At 43.7% G+C, this 19545-nt stretch overlaps 1 protein-coding gene across 1 annotated transcript in view; it reads right to left on the reverse strand.

Annotated features, from left to right (window-relative positions):
- The window catches only part of LPP (LIM domain containing preferred translocation partner in lipoma), a 232467-nt gene that overhangs the window by 109793 nt on the left and 103129 nt on the right, over nt 1-19545 (reverse strand). Inside the window, exon 5 of the mRNA XM_059822779.1 lies at nt 7786-8460. Coding sequence (XP_059678762.1) covers nt 7786-8460 — 675 coding nt within the window. The remainder of the gene's footprint in view (nt 1-7785; nt 8461-19545) is intronic.

Genomic DNA, 19545 nt, shown 5'->3' on the forward strand with positions numbered 1-19545 from the left:
TCATTTGACGAAATTTTGTTTGTTTGTTTAGAAAAAGATTTAATTGGGGGGGATGAGTGATACTGACAGTAATAATAATTCATCTGTCTGTGCTGGTGCTAAACCACACAGTGGAAAATCCTTGCTAATGCTAGATTGATCAGCTAACACACAGCAGCTCCATTCTTCTAATTTGTTTTATGTAGTTGACTTCAGACAGCACATTTCAGTCTGGACTATTTTGAGGATCCATGTAAAACTAAGACACTGCCCTATTAGTGTGGATAAAGAGACATATGAATACTACTCTGCTACAAGCAACGCGCAGTTCATCTGCTATTTTTTCAAGCAGAGGGAATACACTGTGTCTGAAACAAAGAAGAAAATGTGACTGGAAAGTTTAGAGCCCTTAAATTAATTCCCTAGACAAAAAGTTGAGGCACCATATTCATAATATCATGTTATGTAACTTGCTCTGGAGCCAGGCAGCTACTAAGTGAAATAGTATGAGTTATAAAAACAAAATATTATTGTGAAAACAATTTTACAACTTTATAATTCACTATTATTTTCATTTAAGAACAAAACTGTCAGTATAATTGCAGATTCTGCTTGCCTTGCAGGAGTTCTTTCAGCTGGTGATAGGAAACCTCCTCTTTTTTTTTTTAAACTTTTTTTTCCAAAGGCTGCTATTTAATTTACTATATTATGTTTCTTTATAATTACCCAGAGGTAAATCTTAACAGGAAGCCTATTATGTGGGGGCCTAAGTAAGTTTAGTACCAGAACATTTATGATCAGTAAAGATAACCATATATTATTAATTATTTCTTGCCATAACTCTTGGAGGAAAAAATATTATTTCAGCAATCATTATAGACTATTTTCTACTCTTTATAACAGCATATCTATTTTAAGTGGGATCCTACGCGGCTTGCAGTGCTCACTATGCAACATGACCATTTTCTAACTTGCCTGCTCATAGAAGTACTAGGCTTAAGAATCTAGTTGTGGACAACCATGCCTATCAATGGAGAAATGAATCATCTTTTAAATCGTGCACAGCTCCCTACACAAAGTGGTGCTTTAGTAACGAACTGTTACTATAATATGTGTACACATGCCATTAAGGACTGGATTAAGACCACAAATATGCTTCACAGAGGTCAGCAGGAAAACCACCCAAGCATAGGATGATCCACTCCAAATGACAAGACCAAAATACCACATCACCCAAAGCGTCACTACAACGTGAGCAGTTCCTTGTCTTAACACTGGCATTACCATCGGGTCATAAGCGCAAAGAGTTTCACACGAATAGGGCAGCCAGAGCCCTTCTCACCTCAAACAGAAGAGCCATCCAATAACACCAAGATGCTCCACGTCTCCTTGTTCTCCCCAGCTCTCCTAATCGATTGCTGCCTAAGCTTGGGCAAGTTTCCCTACCCATTCATGTCGTAGCTGCATTGCAATAAACTTGACAATAACACAGAGGCTATTTGATAGAAGAACAGCTTCACCATGTGCCCTGGTGCCTTGGCTTTGGAAGAATTATGATGTGGTTGGACTCGAGTGTATTGGAAGGGAACAGCTCCTCCAGTAATCAGCAGCACCATCATACACAACAGCCAGAATATGCCTGACAATTAATTAAGTGGCACTCACTTTTATGGGTGCTGCTCCAGAATATGCCTGAGAATTAATTAAGTGGCACTCACTTTTATGGGTGCTGCTTTTTGAACTGAATGCTGCAACCCAGTAGTAAGGCCAACCGTCCCTGCCTCATTGTGCTACAGACCAGGCAGGCTGACCATTACAGACCTGAGCTCAGCCAGCCCCAGGGTTCAGGCAAGCACCACTGCTTGAAAATCAGACAGCCTCTCCAACAGATTTTCCTTTCCACCTATAGGTAAATATATGCTTACTACATTTTACAGCCTCAGATACAAAATCCTTATCTGTTAGACTGTAACATGATCTGGCAGAATCTATCAAGGTAGACACTTGGTTATCAAGAGTTAAACAGCACAGAGACAGAGCCCTTAATTAACTTCAAGGTTGCCTCATGCTTTATCATGTATGGAGGCATTGTCCTCAGCTTATTTTAAGAAGGAGCAAGAAAGAACATCCAGGTATTATGCCAAAAGCCTCTTTCTCAATTATTCCTCTTATATTACTAACCCATTGTGGCTGACTAAAGGCTAAAGCTGCAAAAGCTGCATCCTGAAGCTGTAAATTTAAGTTGGTTTCTCAGTATATGCTGACCTGACTTACTCCTGTAACTGCAGGCTCCCTGTTATCTTTAACTTCAAGGTAATTGTTTGGCAATTCGTTGTTTCTCTATTTCAGGAAAGCAACTCAAATACATGATTCCTAAGAGACAAATCTGATTAACTGCTCTGTCATCAGCTGGTTCCTGTTAGTATATGGAGTGCTTAAATAATAAAAATATAATACAAAGAACAAACAGTAAAGTTCTGAAATGAAAACGTTAAACACATTTCAAGCCAAGAATTGGGGTCTTTCAAAAGTTTAGGATATAAACCAGACTGTGTTGGATTCCTGCAGTCAGGATAAGCACACCATTCTGAAAACACCTCTTTGCAACTCTTGCCAGCACCTTTTCACCTGAAAATCCTGAAGAAATCCACAAAGAGTTTGATGCAGGGATTTATAATACCTTGAAGAGGAAAACATGATTCTCAATGCCACAGAATACCACCAAGTCCTAACTCTTGTTGTTAGACACCACTGCCTTCTTCCCCTCCTCCTCAACAGAAGCAACAGCATTTAATTTAATCCACTCAGAAACAACGACAGAGTCAGCAGCTGATACACAGCTAGTGCTGGTTAGAACTCAGAATTACTGTTTTGTGAAGAATGTCAACATTTTGACATTTGTTGCTATTTTCAGGGTAGAAAGGAACCGCATATTCATCTGGAAATTTTGAAATGTCACGTTGAAATCATAAATTCAACTCTGAATTTTGGAATTTCACCTTTTCTTTCATTTTACATTATCTTTCTGTCTTTTTTAATCCATTAAATGCCAAAGTAGAATATTTTAAATAAGCCTTTTTAATTTTACTTGGTTTTGCTTTATTTTAGAATTTTAAAACCATGGGAAGCCACTGTCTCACACTGATGGAAAACCAACTTCAACCATCATTTTACACCATCTCTGAATCCCATCCAGTGGAAATTTTTGATACATGACACTTGGGTGGAGATACGAGATTCTGGGGCAGAAGACACTCAGGGGGAGGCAGGCAGTGTACAGAAAGCTGCCTGCCTTTCTCCACAAGCAAAAAGCAAAACTAAGAAAGAATATATCCCTGTGACAGCAGGAGGGAATCTGGCAGATTGCATTTATTCATCTGCAGGGAACAAAAAATTCCTAGTCACTAGATTAACAGCAAACAGCAAGAGCATTAGTCTCAGTTCAAACACAAGTGCCGGAGGTATCTACTTTATGTGAGTGATGGCAGACTGTAAAAATTATTAAACCAGTACAAGAGACATGCATCAGTCATAGCAAAGAACACTGGTGAGCAGATGTTTCTGAGGCAAAGATGAAACTTCCAAGTGAATGTCTCCATCACAGGTATTAAATCAGTGGAAAAACTGACAAAAGCTGCGTAAAACGAGAAAACAGCGAGCCGTCACAGTCCCCTTTTGGGCACTGCAAGTTTCATGAGACCGTGTCGATGCTGGTTGCAGCAGGCAACAAAGAAACACCACCTCCAGCAGTATGGAAACGATGCGATGGTTGAGGTCGCCTAATCACAAGGGGCCACCACCACCTAAACCATGCCAAAAGCATAAGCTGCCTCGTTAATTTTACCTCCTGATTTCCAGCTGCCTCCCCACTTAATTTCCACGGCGCTCACCTAGAACAGTGTGCAACACGGAAGGGCTGTCTGAAGAGGAGGTCATGCTCCATATGCACCGATGCTTGTATATATGTAAATGGGAACAACGGGACTTGTGGCTGGTGTGGGCTAAGCGCGTTAGGGAACTCATATGCTTGTGCCATGTTAGTGAGAACAGACACAGCTGCCAAAGGGACACTGCTCCCTTACTCCTTCCAGCAAATCTGCAGCAAATGAGCATGGATTTGGATGTTATACTAAATCGGCGCTACACTTTTGTCCTCCCCAAATCGGCAGATAGCTCTCAAGAGATCAATGTTTTTGTTAAGATTTCCACCATTCTGGACCAAAATCACGAGCAGTCTCAAGTGATTTCAGTGGCACCCAGTCTGGATGCTGAAAATGTGTGGGTCCCTTTGGGAGGGAATGTGGTTCCCCAGGCCTATGAGTAGATTCAGAAAGAGAAAGGAGAATACAAGAGATCCGAGACCCAGGAAGGACAGATCTCCCAGGTGTCTACAGTGGCCACCCCTTGAATACACCAGGAGCCACATGAGGTCCCTGAAAGGTTCACAAAACCACCTGGGAGACACGCAACAGTGTCTCAAAAATCACTCAAATGTGACCAAAACCAGTGAAAAGACCTAGACCTATTTGGAGATATGAGAGCTCGACAAGGGTATTTGATGTCTTAACCAGTCCAGCACAGAAACATTTGACGATAGCTGAGCTGGTCAGTGGTGGGAGCTTCGTCAATGCTGGTTTGGCCACAGGGCAAACTTGCAGGAATTCTCCATGTCAGAAACCAGCTTTACCATTTTTGTTTTTTACCGTGGACATCTTGGTGCCAGAAATAAGCGTACCTAATGAGTCACACTGGTCTTGTGCTCTCTGGCCTTTGGGAGGGGAGAAGTTAAGAGAGCGGCTTCAGACTTTGACTTGGTATGAGCGGGCACAGCACTGCTGGCAAAAAACACAAGAGCAGCCAGTGGTGTCACATGTTTCTGTGATGGTCTCATGACAACTCCACTGCTGCTCCTACAGAAATCCCCATCACCTACCACCCAGAGGAGAAAGCTCCTGAGGTTTCTGGCCAGGAATGTCCTTGAAGCACATGAAGGTTTAAATGAGGACATGTACTCCACCAGTTCATTTCCTAACTAGGACTTGGGCATTAATGCTAGACGGGGTGCTACACAAGACTAAAATGCACGGAGGTTTCACATGCATGACTCTCACTTCCATAACTGGCCCAAGGACAGAATGCAATGCAGCATTTTGTGTGAGTAAAACTCATTGTTCTCAGTGGGCTTAAAGAACCAGTACAGATTATTTGCTGTTCCCATACCGATCCAGATTTAGTTTGGATCAGCAGCGACTTCAACAAGATTAGTACGCAGCAAAAAACACAGAGCCACAGTACCATGAACCTCTTCCTAGCCAAAATGCAAAATATGAAAATATAAACATCCTTTTGTTCTTACCCTTTGAAAATCCTAAACAAATTTAATGAAAAACTTTACCTCTCACAGTGATGGATCATGGTATGTATTAGAATTAAGGACCACCAACTTCTAATCTGAGATGGATTTTTTACAATATCCTTAATATTTTGCACACAAAGTGTGTTCAATATTAGGAATGCATTTTTTTAATACATTTAGAAATAGTTTTAGATTTTAAGATTGCAAGAAGAAAAATTCCTAAAGGTCTTGCATTTTATGTGATATGTATTAATGCCTACTTCTTACGCTGGCTTCTCAAATCAATTTCCTTAACTGAAAGGCCTCCAACTAACCTTGAAAAGGCAAAACACAACAAAATGCAGAAGCTAATTGTGTGTAGGAAAATACATTAAAATTCACATCGTAGCCAACAAGTCAAATTATAGCGACAATTCTCCCTATCAGATACCTGGCTCTAACATAGCCTTCCTTTTTTTCTCTTGAAATAAAATAGTTCCAAAAGTTGATTTCATGAATGAGTTAGTCTGCAAAGCAAGAGAACAGCATACAGTAAAACTGGACAACACTGCTTCATTGGCAAAGCATAGTGTTTAATTATTGAGCATTTCCTGTTAGACTGTAAGATCACCTTCAATTCTTCACCAAAGCACCTTCACCTTGTTACGAAGCAGCAGTCAAGCAGAGTTTGCCGCCAATATGTCAGAGAAGACTTGTAAGTTCAAAAGTGAAATAGGTAATAATGCAGATATTTAGCAGGCTCGAAGAGAATGAAAGTTCTGGAGGGATTTATCACCAAGCAAATAATAGTCTGTTTTGCAGAAGAACTGAAATTATTTTTATAGAGATATATATGAAGTATTTCTGCATGTGTATTTGCAAATGCCACGTGCACACACACAAACATATATATATATATAAATATATATACAAATATACATGAAACCCCAAACTTGAGCTAAATTAAATTGTCCCTGAAGCTTTGTAATGCAAATGAGACTAACAGGCTTGTGCTGTTTGTGGTTCGAGACGATTTGTGTTTCCATAGAGATGCTGACTGAACTAAAGTTTTAAATTTTTTTTATATATATAAGCCTACTTGTATCTATAAAAGTCTAAATATGGATCTGCTGTACCTCAGCAGTTCCTCAGTGACTCCACTGGAACCACAGCAATTTACACAAGTTAAGGCTATGTGCAAATTTTGTGTCTTTCACTACTTTCCAATCTGAGCTCTATACCAAGTACCTGCAGAGCTGAGAGTTTATTACTTCTCTCCCCACTCCTAGCTTCTTGGTAAAGAAAGGGAAGAAAAGAGAAAAAGCAGCTTCTTAGCTGCTAGTAGATAATATTTCAAGGACTTTTGTAATTTATTGCACTCTCTAAACTGCCTGGATAAACATCTTTGCCTTCAAAAGTTCCCACTGTCAGGAATTCAGGGAAAACTGTGTGCTGCTAGTGAAGGAAATGCCAAAAGGACAGACTTTCTGTTATGTGACAGGAGCTTTCTCGCCTTTCCCTATGAGCACCCACAAGCTGAAGAGCAGGGACGTGCTGAGACGAGCCAGGGCGGGCATGGGCAGCGACGGCCTTACTGCCTCCCCGCCTGGGCTTGGCCATCCTCACTCTTTGGTGGAGCCTAAGCCCATCGTACACTACGAGGACCCCACAAAGCTAAAGCTCCTGTACCCCCCCAGAGCCACATTAGAGACGGCCACCAGCAGAAGCGACAAAAGCCAGCCCGGGTCAAAGTCTGGGCAGAGAAACCAGGCAGACCAGTTTAACTTTCTATTTCAAATCGGCTTCGCTTTATGAGGTCTGGGCACCGGTTCAAGTGGACGGAGGCCACCCGCCGTACCATCACCTGAGAGGAAAATCAGAGCTGAGCTCTGTGGCAACTCATTTCCATGTGGTTTCAGCAATAAGTGATTTTTGAACAGCGACACACCAGAGGTCAACCTCCGCAATCGCTCTGAACCACAATCAAAACCAGCCTCTTGCGTATCTCCTACCTGCCTGAGAAGAGGAAGGATTTGTCTAGTGAAACAGAGGTGTCCACAAGCACACAGAGCAGAAGCTCACACCCAACCTCTTTTTTGATCTTGGGAGGGCCTGGAAGGAAAGACCCAAGTGCAGCGACGCCATACAGAGGTACAGCCAGCGAGCTCCTCGGGTAATGGCATGTCAGAGGGACGAAACCTCCCTCCTGCCTGCAGGGTGACACTGCCCCTCCGCACGTGACACCGTCTCGCCCTTCAAGGCTGACAGCGTTTCTAAGCTCCCACAAAAGCCTCTTTTCAAACCAGACAAGAGTTCCCTGCTTTCCAGCTTTTAAGAAGCTGTATGGAGGGCGACTTGCCCCAGGCACCATTTAACCCCCCACGCCGCCTTTCAGCAAGGGTCCCAGGGCCTCTTCAGGCAAGTGGCTCTCCGCTCCCCCGGGGAGGCTGGCGAGCACCTGCATCTCCTACCTTTTGCTGCATTGCGGGCGGCTGCGGGGCCAGCACCGGGTCAGTGATGTAGGTCTTCTTCGTGCTGGGCGGCTGGTAGAGCCCGGGAGGAGCCTGGCCCACGGTGTTACTGGTGGGATACGCTGGCTCAACCTTCCAGGTGGCCTGCGGCACATAGGGAGCTTCGGAGCCGTTCCTCCCCCCGTACCCCCCGTAGTAGGGGTCCTGGTAGCGGCTCTGCGGAGGTGCATAGCCATAGGCGGGCTCCGAGGGCCGGGCAGGTGGTGGGGCATAGCCATAGTCGGGCCCGCGGGGCTGCGGAGGGCCGTACTGCGGGGTGCCGGGCGGGCGGGCTGGCGGAGGAGCGTAGGGCTGGCCGGGCCCGAGGCTGCCATAGTGTGCAGGCTGCGGGCCGGGCGGCTGGTAATGCGGGCTGGGCTGCGCCGTCCTCACCTGGACATTGAAGGCTGGCCGGCTCGGGGTGGAGGCCGTGGCGTAGGAGGCCGGCACTGGTTGCGGCTTCAGGGTGCCGACAGGAGTCACCGGGATGGGTGTCGGCTGCCCCGGGCCCTTAGCGGTAGACTTCTTGGTGGCGGTGAGGGGAGGCTGGTTGGGGATGATCATCCGCTTGTGGCTGGTGACAGGGGTGGACACGGATGGCGTGGTGGCAGTGGAGCTGCTCGAGGTCCCAGAGCCCTAGGGAGCAAGGAGAGAGAGCCACAGCGTCAGCAGGAGGGACCGCTCGGGCATCAGGTCGAGCAGTGAGGGGCTAAGTGGAAATGGGGTTTTCACAGTAACATCTGCGCAGCAACTCAAACTGCTTAGGAAAGCAGGAATGTACCTGAAACCACACAGTATGAGATGGTAATAGCAACCTCTCCCTGCTCTGACAGAACAGGGATCGCACCACGGCAGCCAAGCAGAACTGCTGCGCGTGCCGTTTTGTCTCTCCTTGGAGTTTTTTCCTCCACCTCCAAACAAACAAAAAAACTAAAAAGCGATCAAAACAAGAAAAAGGGAGACTCACTGGAGAATAATTAGGGGAAAACCAATGCATTCCTGTGAAAATGAGAGTGTTTTGAAAAAAAGAGATTACAGTCTCTACATGAAATTCCTTGGGTCCCTGTATCAGCTGTAGGGTACTGCCCCCCATACGGCAGCTCCGTTATCAATGCAGGAGGCAGCAGAATAGGATGGCCTAAAAGCAGCTCCCAAGCCATAAGAATTAACTTAGATCAATGCAAAATATGGAGGTGTCCCTGTCCCTGGCTCTGCTCCTAAGCACTGTCGGTTGAAAACCTGGAGTGACCCCAGAGAAGGCAAATGTTACACATGGCACATTAAAGGGCAGAAAGCGGGCCAGGATTCCCGAGAGCTTCAGAAGTCAGCTCTCACCATGGCAGCCATGTAACCCTGCACCGGCGCCCCAGGCACAGCAGCACCTGGGCAGCCAGGGAAAAGATTCACAGCAAGTGCTGCTGCTTCCTGCGATTTGGCCACCAAATGAAGATTTAGTGCAGTAACACTGTCCTAATAGGCATCATACATCCTTCTATCTGATGTACTTGTTTGTCTGGCTTACCTTTTATTTAAATCCCATGTCCAAAAACACCAGTGTGAAAGGACATCTCTCTTAAAGAGCTAACAATGAGAAATAGTTTCTGAAGAGCACTGAAGATCACCCTTAAGACTTTTCACTAAATCAAAGGAGAGCAAAGTTGAGTTTCTGGAGTTTAGGATTAGGTAAAACTTCTTGCCTCTCTATTTTCCTTCGTTCTGAAAGAGTACCTGAATTTCATGCCTTCCTATACAGAGATGCATCAAAGTGAAGACATGCAGTTTGACAGTATTTCTTTGCTGTTGCACTTAACACCACAGTTATATGAAGTTATATCTCATCCAAACTTCCTGCACTGGGCTTGATCTCACTCGTGATCTGCTTGATAAACTACAAGTTCACAGCAGCCCAAAGTCAGACCAGCTCAGCCCTTACCGATGGTTGCGTTCACACTAAGGCACATGCCACCTTTCCCTAAATGACCAATCTTGTATTTGTCCCCAGGTGTTCCTGCTTTATGCAGGCACCCTGACATCTACCTACTGCCCCATCACCCTCTTGCTGGGACCGTTGGAGAGGGGAGAGAGCCGTGGGGGCTCATCAGGACACCCCACGCACAAGCTCTACCCGGGCTGAAGAAATCCTCTGCCTGGTCAGCAGGTGGCGGCAATAAATTGCTGCCAAACCAACCCAGGCCAGTGGCTGGAGAGGAACTTCAACCACCCATTTCTCTGGGCCTCCATGGGTACCAAACTCACCTTCCACTGAAGGTGGGAGAAAGGCAGACCCCCCCCCCCAACACACAACATTTGGCAACCAGCACATGTGAAGAAAAGGGAGATAAGAGCAAGCCCCTCAACTTCTAGTCCACAGCCCACAAGCAAGCCTACCAAAAGAATAAGGAAGCTCTACTACCCAACTGGTAGCTCTTCCCTGGTGACGTGCAAATGCATTTTTGCTGATGCATTGATAAAGACCTTACTCCTGCAATCACACCTTCAGGGCAAACCTCTCATGAGGGTAAACCTCCCATGAGGAATCACTATAAATGAGCAAAAAACTAGGCAGATAAGACCATCAATCTGTTTTGAGAGACATAAAAGGTGTGTATGCAGAGGTGGGGAATAATAAGGCAGCAAACTTCTACTGAAGAAAAAACATCTCGATGTATTCAAACCCTGACCTTGCCAACAGATCCATGACAAGGCAGTACATAGACAGACTGAAGAGATTTTGAAACTGAGAGCAAGGAAGAGCTGAAGCATGTCTCAGTTGAACTGCAAGGGCAGAGACAGGTTAAGGGTCTGTAGCCCCCCGTTAATACTGCCCGATTCTTCTATTTCTGAAACATCTGATGAGGAGCAGGCATTCCTCCATCCCTGCGTCAGAGCAAAACTGTACCAGCATTCATTGCTAGCAAGAAAATTCGCTTTCTGTCAGAATTATTCTCCCATGTCAGCTTGGCATTTATGGCCAGGAGTGCTAGAAACTTTCCCATTTCCTCACCTATTTCACTCTTGTAAATGACAGTAGTTTGTCCACTTACTGTAATGGGATGAAAGGTCCACAACGCGGCACTGTGTAATTACCGCCAGAAAAGCATTTTTCTTTTCCATGTGAAGAGGGACAAAGTAGATAATGTTTTAAAGACAATGGCCTAGCGGGGGGAGGGGGAAAGCCCAAACCAAAACAACATAAATGAGCCCTATTGATCACATCTTATGTTTCTGAATGCGGGCTCTGGAAGCAGGTGATGACAGACTGCTAGTAAAGCTCTTGCGATGGAAGTGTATTCCATCCCAAGAACCGTGGGACTTTAACTTACCAATAAACATCCACATAACACTTAATGTGTTGATGCCAGTCTCCTGCCTGGACTGGAATACACCTTAAGAACAAAGGATAACCCCTTTCTCCAAAAAACCCCTCACTGCCTATTGACTGGCACTCTGAGAGGCTCTGAGCAGCTCCCATACTTGGCACTACAAAGAGGATGAGCTGAGTCTCCTCTCCTGCACCAGAGCCCAGTGAAGGAAGGTGGCAAGTTGGGGGTGCCCAGGCTTGAGACCAAGCTTTGCCATCAACTTCACAGCAAAGGCTCAAGCTGTACAAGTACTGGCTGCATTGTGGCATTGAAACCACAGGCTGCCTGAGGAGGAGGAAGTTTGCATCAGTAGGAGTCCCCAGAGGCACCCTGCGTGACTCATTCTGAATTCCTCTGAGGGCGCTGGGCAAGTGTGTGATGAAAGCTGGGCTTTAGGGGGAGGAAGAGGGTGAAAGGCTAGCTAACGTGGTGTAGTAGAGAAATGGGACAGGTTAGAGGGAATTTAACACTACTGGAGCACTGATGATTTATGAGGACGCAAAGAGGAACATTGGCTGCAGCTCCTGAACAAGGGCACAGATGAGGTATCACCATAAACCCTCTGCCCTTTTGCCTGAGAGAGAGACGGGTGGCCACAGTCCAGCCTTCTGTATGTCCAGCCATGCACTCAAATATCACCCCAGGCTTAAACCTCTAGATTATTAATGGATTAAGAAAAGACTTTATAAACACACATGAACTACGGACAAGATTTCTGTTCTGAGGAGAGGCATGTGCAGAAGGATGAGAAAAGGGTACTCAGATACCACGGGGAAGAGTGATTTCAACAGATGTCTGGAAGGCACTAGGAGGATAGGAGGGATGGATGAGGCTATAAAGATGCCAGGTAGATGGAGAGGGAGTAATGAACAGAAAGCTGGAAAGGGCTATCTATATCACTAGGTACAGTCCTAGCAAAACAGATGACTGTCACAAATGTTTCATCCAAACGAGTCCTCAGAACTTCCACTAGCACAACGGAGTAGACTCATCCAAAAGCACAGTGAAGTGACAGCCCAAAAGCAAGAAAACAAGTAGAAATAGGAGACAGAAAAAGGAGAAAGATAAAGACAAAGAGTGGATTCATAGGAGTGCAGGCATCCCTTCCTCCAGCAGCTCCTGGACAGCTCATTTCAAAACCATATTGCATTTGCAAGTGACTGTCGCAGCCAAACACGCTCTCTGACATCCTCTAAGGGCTGTTTCCAGAGGAAGACAGGCTTTCCTCTGCTCTCCATGCACTAGATGAAACTGTCTGACACACTTTGCAAGTGCAAATTAGAACCACGCTACTTACCATCATCCCCTTCTTGCAAATTCATATTTGCAAAGAGAGAGTAAACTAGAAACCCCAGGTGCTGATAACGCAGAGTTGTTAAGAGAAACTAGAGCAGGAAGGAGTTAAATTCAGAACCTCATCTACCACAAGCATTATAATACAATTTTTTTTTTTAATGGGGAAAGCACAAGAGCCTTGTTTAAACACAGATGGAAGTACCTAAATGTACTGCCTCTTCTACAAATGAATTATCCAGCAGTTCAAATAAAGGTGAACTAATACTGACAAAATCAAGTAAAACTCAATCAATGTAGGAGGAGAAAACCCCCAAAACACTTCTTCTAAAAGAAGTTCCCATGTGTAACCATGAGGGGAATAATTTCGCTTGGTAACTCCTGACCTGTCTTCTTAAATGCAGTGAAAGTTTATAAACATTTGCAGGAGTTTCTTGCACCAACCATCATACGAGAAGTCTACGGTGTTGTGATAAAACTGTGCTGCCCTAGAGGTCCGACTGTCAAAGCTGGGTATCTGGATTCAAAGCTACCCTGGTGGGGAAACCCAAAATCCTGAGTATCTGTGTTATTCTTCATTCTGTAGAAATTATTTACATAGATCTTAAATTAAATTCAATGTATACCTACAACTAGAAAGTCATCACATAGGTACTAGGGATGAAACCTGTTGTTCTACCGAAATTAGCCTATAATTCTATACCATTTGTCGGGGTTAAATCTTAAAAAGAGTACAGAATAACTATAGTCTACAGCAGGAGCATGATTCTATATGATCAGCTGGAACCCTTATGAAAAGGACTTCATTCTCCTTTTATTTTGTGCATTTGTAGAGTATTTTCTATAGAATCCCTTCAGTTATTCAGTTTCACAGACTGGATCAAAACTGCCAACACAGAGTTTATCACATTCTATTCAATTCTCCAGGCATTTTTCATAAAGGTACAGTTGAATAGCTTTAGCCCTTTAGCTGTCAAATTATCACATATAAAGATACATTACTCCAGCTCAGTGGTTTTCAACCTTTATGCTCGGCAGCCCCCAAATGTTTTTCAGGAGAGACAGGCTCCTTTACGGAGAGAGTTAATCTACTGACAATAAACATGTTTTTTTAAGTTACCTTTTACTGAATTCTTCTTAGTTACCTTAGGAGTGACCCACAGAGGCCCAGGGTTTGCCGAGCACAGGTTGAGATCCACAGTTCTAGCTGTGGCTGCCTTTTTCGAGCAATTCGGTCACTATTTACTCCAGGATAGAAATGAAACAACCCTTCTTCCTCGAAAGGCAGAAACCTGGCAACTACTGATGGGCTGAACCCAGGATGCAGCGTTCCCAGGGGGCTGCCAGTTCACAGTGCCGGCACAGCATCTCCATTCCTAATTCAGCCACTCTTCTGCATGGCCCACCAGCACAAGCTGGACTGAAACAAGGGGCCAGCTCAGGCACGTGCCAGTTGAAATTAAATTTTAAGTATCGCTCAGTGGTGGTGGCAATTGGAGGCCTGGGTGGGAAAGGCAGCAAAGGGTGGAAAATTAACTTGGCTTCTCCTGATGCCGTGAATTGGTATTCATCTCGGCTAGCTGGAGGTGCTTAAAACTCTCTCTGCAAAATGCATCTCCATGGGGTCATTTATCCCATTCTAATATTGAAGCCTAAAACAGGGGAGATGAATCATCCACTGGGGGAATCGACTTCACTCCACTGACTGTAAAAGAAGCATAAAAACAGCCAAGACAAGTCACTGAATATTTAGACAGCACAAGTTAGTGTAGACAAATTCCGCAATAAGCAGGTAATTTTGACATGACTGCAAGAAGCACAGATACCTTTTCCTTGCATTAAGTGCACTGCCACTCAAGCTCAGCTAGTGCTCTGCACCAAGGGGATTTCTGAGTGCCAGCAGCTCAGACGATCAGCCAGGACCTGGCCACACTGTGCAGCCAACGCAAGACTAAGAGGCTGGGCTGCAAAGGCATTTCCAGCGTGTGAAGGGGGGTGACATAGGTGGGCCGCCCTTTCCCCCCTCCTTTTCCACCTCGGTGCTGAACAGTGGCTCCCGCTGGAACTGGAGCTGCTCCTGCCTTGCCAGGAGCAGTGGCTGGGCTGAGCCTCCCTCCTGCCTGAGGTAGCAGATTCCAGCTCCCCCTCAATTTGGGAAGGATAACCCCTGAGAAAAATCAAGTACTCTGCTTTGAAACCTGGGCCTTTAGGTACCTGAAAATGCGAACAGGCATTTTACAGGATTTCCTGATGTGCAGAAACATCTAACTCCCGCTGACTTCAAATTCTGTATTTGAACAAGCTGCCTTGCTAGTGACAATGTATGGCCAGGTTCCCCTGAACATATCCTCTTTTTCTGTCTGAAATAACATCTGGCTGAAAAAGAGAAATCTGGCCTTTCATTTGGGACTTGCAGATGCCTGGAGTCCTGGTAGAGCTCCAGCTGGATTGCTGAATGTCCAGAGATCCCAGGCAGATGCACTGCCCCCATTCAGCACACCTGATGCGTTTTCAATATACAGGATTTTCTGGCCTTCTTTATAATGTCCAGATAGTAGGCCAAGCACACTGGGGACACGTCAGTCCCCTTTGCACTGCTGCTGTGGTGCACACAGCTTAGTTGCTAACACAGATTTCTTTAGGTGTCAAAATGCCCTTAGAATCCAGTCCAAAATTTTAAAGTCTGGTCCAAAACCTTAAAACCCTCAGCCAAAACACATTTATAGAAGCTTTTCTTTACAGTTTCATCATTCTCTCATTTCTAGTTTACAGCTGACAAGCGAGTGTCACGGAGGCATGGGCTGTGCGTGGATCAGCAGCCACACTCATACTTCCTAGATGTGTTTATATGGGATTCAGCTTGTTGCCTTGATCACCAGAAGCTATCAAGGTATTTGAACAGATTGCTCCTAGGCATTATACCAAAAGAAGAGGAGAAATCTAATAAAGTGTTCATCTCTGGTTCTCAAATGAAGAGAACACCTTACAGATGCTATAAAGTGTTACAAGAACACAACTGCTTCTGAGTTTTTGTGTGTTTTTCAGCTGCTACCACAGGTGGAAAAGGAGTCAGCATAGTAGTTAATGTTTCTGTTCAGAACCTCTTTCATACTCCTTGTGATGGCCCAGCTTGAAACACAAGGGAGAAGAGGGTGCACAAAAGAAAAGGTGGTAACAAGTTGACCTCCAATATTTTATCACAGAAAACAGCCGTTCACAACTGACGCACGCAGTTATAGACACACACCTTGGTTCAGCTTTCAGTATGGGTGTCAAGTGTTTCAGGCAATCTGGGTTTCCACTTTCCAACACTCCATTAATTCCAAGGAGCCTGAACACATCTGAAAAGTTTGGTCTCCAAAACACAACAGTGTTATGTCAGGGAAGAATTTTGCTTTTCCTTCTCAGTTTCAGATTTACTTTTTTATTTGTTTACCCCAATACTATCACTACGATGACTACTATGAGCTTTTTTATTCATTTTTCCCTTTGTGATGAGTGATCATCTGATATTTATGAGAAGGACTATATGAGAGACCAGTTTTAAAAGATGTGCAAACAATTGACCTAAATACTTCTAGCTCTGGTGGACAGTCAAGGGCCATAATTTTAGCTTAATTCATTGAAAGGTCTAGTTACGATTAAAACTCTCCTTCTTGAGCAATTCCACTTGACCAGTTCAAATGTAGCGGCAACTTCATCTACAAGAACATGTGATATCAGCACAAGAAATATCTTTGTCAAAAAGCTACAGAAGATGCCAGTCATGAGAAGTCAAATGTTTTCTGAATTTGTCTTGGGATATTTCTGTAATTTCCCACTCCCATCACTAAAATGACAAATTTGCGCCAATCTGGACCTCAGGAACGTGCAGTGGCAGCCCCCTGTGCTGGCTGAACCAGTGGCACATCGACTCAGCAATAAATTACATAAGGAGCTGTCCACCACAGCCTGTTGGTTCCATCAAAATGCAGAACTACTGAATATAATCCTGGAACAGAAGACCACAGTAAGGGTAGAGTGATACCATGTGAAGACAAGTCACTATATGCATGGAGCAGTGAAACTGAGCTCCTTAAGGAGCACCTTCTGTACAGCTTAGCAACGCACTAATATTCAAAGCATCTCCATTAAGCAAACTGGGTCCTTCTCACGGGCTGAACAAGTCTCCTTGCTTAATTTAGGCAAAATGTTGCCCTGCCTGACAATGGGGAAGCCCCCACTCCCCCATAAATAAGAACTTTGGGCAAGCAAAGTATTTTTATGACTTTTGCTATTACTAAGCTAGTGAAGCTTAAAGTATCATAATTACACTGTCCACAGACTTAAAAACGTTTTTTTCTTCCTTTTATAACTTGCTATTTGTAATGGAAAAGAAGCTCATGTGCATGATAAATATGAGCAGGTTGGAGGGTTATACAGATCATGCCGCTATCCATGGATGTGTATCCTGATTTTAAAAAATGGATTAAAAAGGTATAATGGAAGATGCATGAGTGAGGGGAAGGCATATGCACCTGTGAGTGACAGGACGAAATACATATATTCATGAAGTCTTCTGGAGAAGTCTTCTACAACTTATATGGAAAAGTTATCATTTTCTATTGCATGTTGAACAACAGATGTAAAGAACAGTCCAAAAACTCTATAAAAGCTTCTCATTTCCCACTAAATTGCAAAGGAGTTTTAGAGTGTTTATAGTGTATGCAAGCTTTCTTCTTTTCTTAATTCTAGAGGACATTAAAAGAGTGTGCGTATGCACACATAAATAATATGACATACATATACACTCAGACACTACTTGGTTTACTTTGTGTTACCTGTTATTTGTTTACGATTCCATTTATTTGCTGCATTGCTTGCATTTATAACCTATTTATCTTTTCAAATTCCAAAACTCTATTAAACCAGATTTAAAAAATTATCCTACCAGAGGACATAAACATTTTCGAATGTCAGTATTGTCTCTTTTTCCTGTGAAAACCATGTGTTTTCATTCTTCTTTCCCCCATGTTTTAAAGTCTGTGCGAATAGTAGTACAGAAGAGCAGAAGCAACAGCGAACAATTCCGTGTTCATACAGCATCTGCTTTCTTACGGTTCACTTGAGGTCCAGAACCCACCATCATCTGCCAATATTTTTAGTGGGCTACAAAATGATTCAAGTTAGTAACTTGAGTGGTTAGCAGCAGAGAAAAACTATACAGCCTCACCAAAAAAATAACAGCTCAACCAAAAAAACCCATAAAAAAAAGGCAGATGTGACAGAGAGGTGATTTTCCTATTAGGTCCAATGTACACCTTTCCAAAAGGCTGACGAGCTCCAACAACAGGTCAAATTTAACTGTTTTCCCAGATGGCTCCTTCTGGGAAGTGGAGTGGAACGTTCCCTCATTTATCCGTCTGCCTGGGTTATCACCACTGCCCAAAATACCTTAGTCTTTCCACAATATCGCAGATTCCAAGTACGATGTTGAGAAATCTATCTGATTGGAAAGGTTTTCTTTCACCTGCTGTGGCTTTTAAAATTATTCTATGGGTGTATAAATACATACACCAAGATACATAGAATTTACCCACTGCAACATGTCTAGTCAAAACATCAGGGCACTACTATAACAAGTCAGGAAAGTGAAAGAGAGAGCATTAATTTATAGCACAAAAGAAAATCCCTTCTGTACCACAGAAATACTCAAGTATAACACAATACAGAAAGTTAGAGTATTTTTAGATTAAGGTATTAACTCAGAATAATCACTGTTTCCTCACTATTTTCCTCTCTTCATAGAGAACATATAATTACATTAAACATATGATTAATAAAGTGTTTACTCAAAAGACACATTGATAAAAATTTAGAATCAAAACACTCTAAAAAGCCTGTTTAAAGCAATGTCAAAGCCATTGCCTCACCAGGCTTCGTTCTGTTGCAAATAGCATTATAAATTAATCCAGTTTTCCTAAATATGCCTTGAGGAAACAAAACCACAAATAGCCATTGTAAGTTTTAATATAAAAACCACAAAAAAACAAAGAACAAAAAAATCTTCTCTTCGTTCTTAACTGGAATGCAAGAGCTGTGTTTTTAACAACTGATATTGCTGAATAGGTTATATACTTAGTCCAAAAATGTCAACTTTTTTTGATGCAGCTTAGTCCCGCATACTAGTTTAATACTAGGCTTTCTCCTATGCCACACTCCTCTCAGCTCAGCAGTTTTGGGGTGGTGGTGGGGGGGAAGTTGCTAAACTTCACCAACAATGACCTAATGAGCCCGATTAAGTTATGATTTATAATTTTCTTGCTTACACTGTTCTTAGACCAAAATAACATCGCAAGACACTTGCCCAGTGCCTGCTGATTGGGTTAAGGTTATCACAGTCACAGCTGAGAATCAGAATATTCTTCAATACCTCTTGCTGCCCGAGTTACATTTTTTTTAAAAGTGCCTTATATCAAGCCAAATTCTGATCTCAGTGACACTGGTGCCAGCTTAAGCACGTCTGTTGACTCCAGCAGATTTACTCCAAATATGCTGGCTGATGCAGATCGGGATTTGGCCTACTATTACCTCTGAATTTGGAGGGGTTTTCGCCCCACTGGGAACACAGCTGAGGTTTCTGTGCAAACTGTAACGAATCCCACAGATCTAACCTCCTCCAGGTAATAACTGTCTAGCTTTGCTTAAAACTCAACACATAAGGAGATCTTGGCAATTCATACTGCTGCAACCTGAATGAAAGCAAATGAAATTTATAATTGAGGCTAAATATAGCCTGCATTGGACTAAACCTCAGCACCTCCAAGCACCCAGCTCGGCATGTAATGGCAGCAGCATCGACCAGTCCAGCTCTCAGGCCAGCTGTGCACCCTGACCTGTGCACCCGTCCAGAAACACTTTTACATTAGGAATTAAAAACAAGCGTGCTAATTGAAAACAAACAGACATATCCTCCCTCTCTCCTTGCTTCTTTCCTTGTGGTGGATGTATAAATGCATACTGATGGCTACTGGGATTTATAGCCTAACTGATTTTGACATTTTTAACTTCAGAATTTGAAACAGTG

The sequence above is a fragment of the Gavia stellata genome, chromosome 11 (genome assembly GCF_030936135.1).
Source record: "Gavia stellata isolate bGavSte3 chromosome 11, bGavSte3.hap2, whole genome shotgun sequence".
In the NCBI taxonomy this organism is placed as follows: Eukaryota; Metazoa; Chordata; class Aves; order Gaviiformes; family Gaviidae; genus Gavia; species Gavia stellata.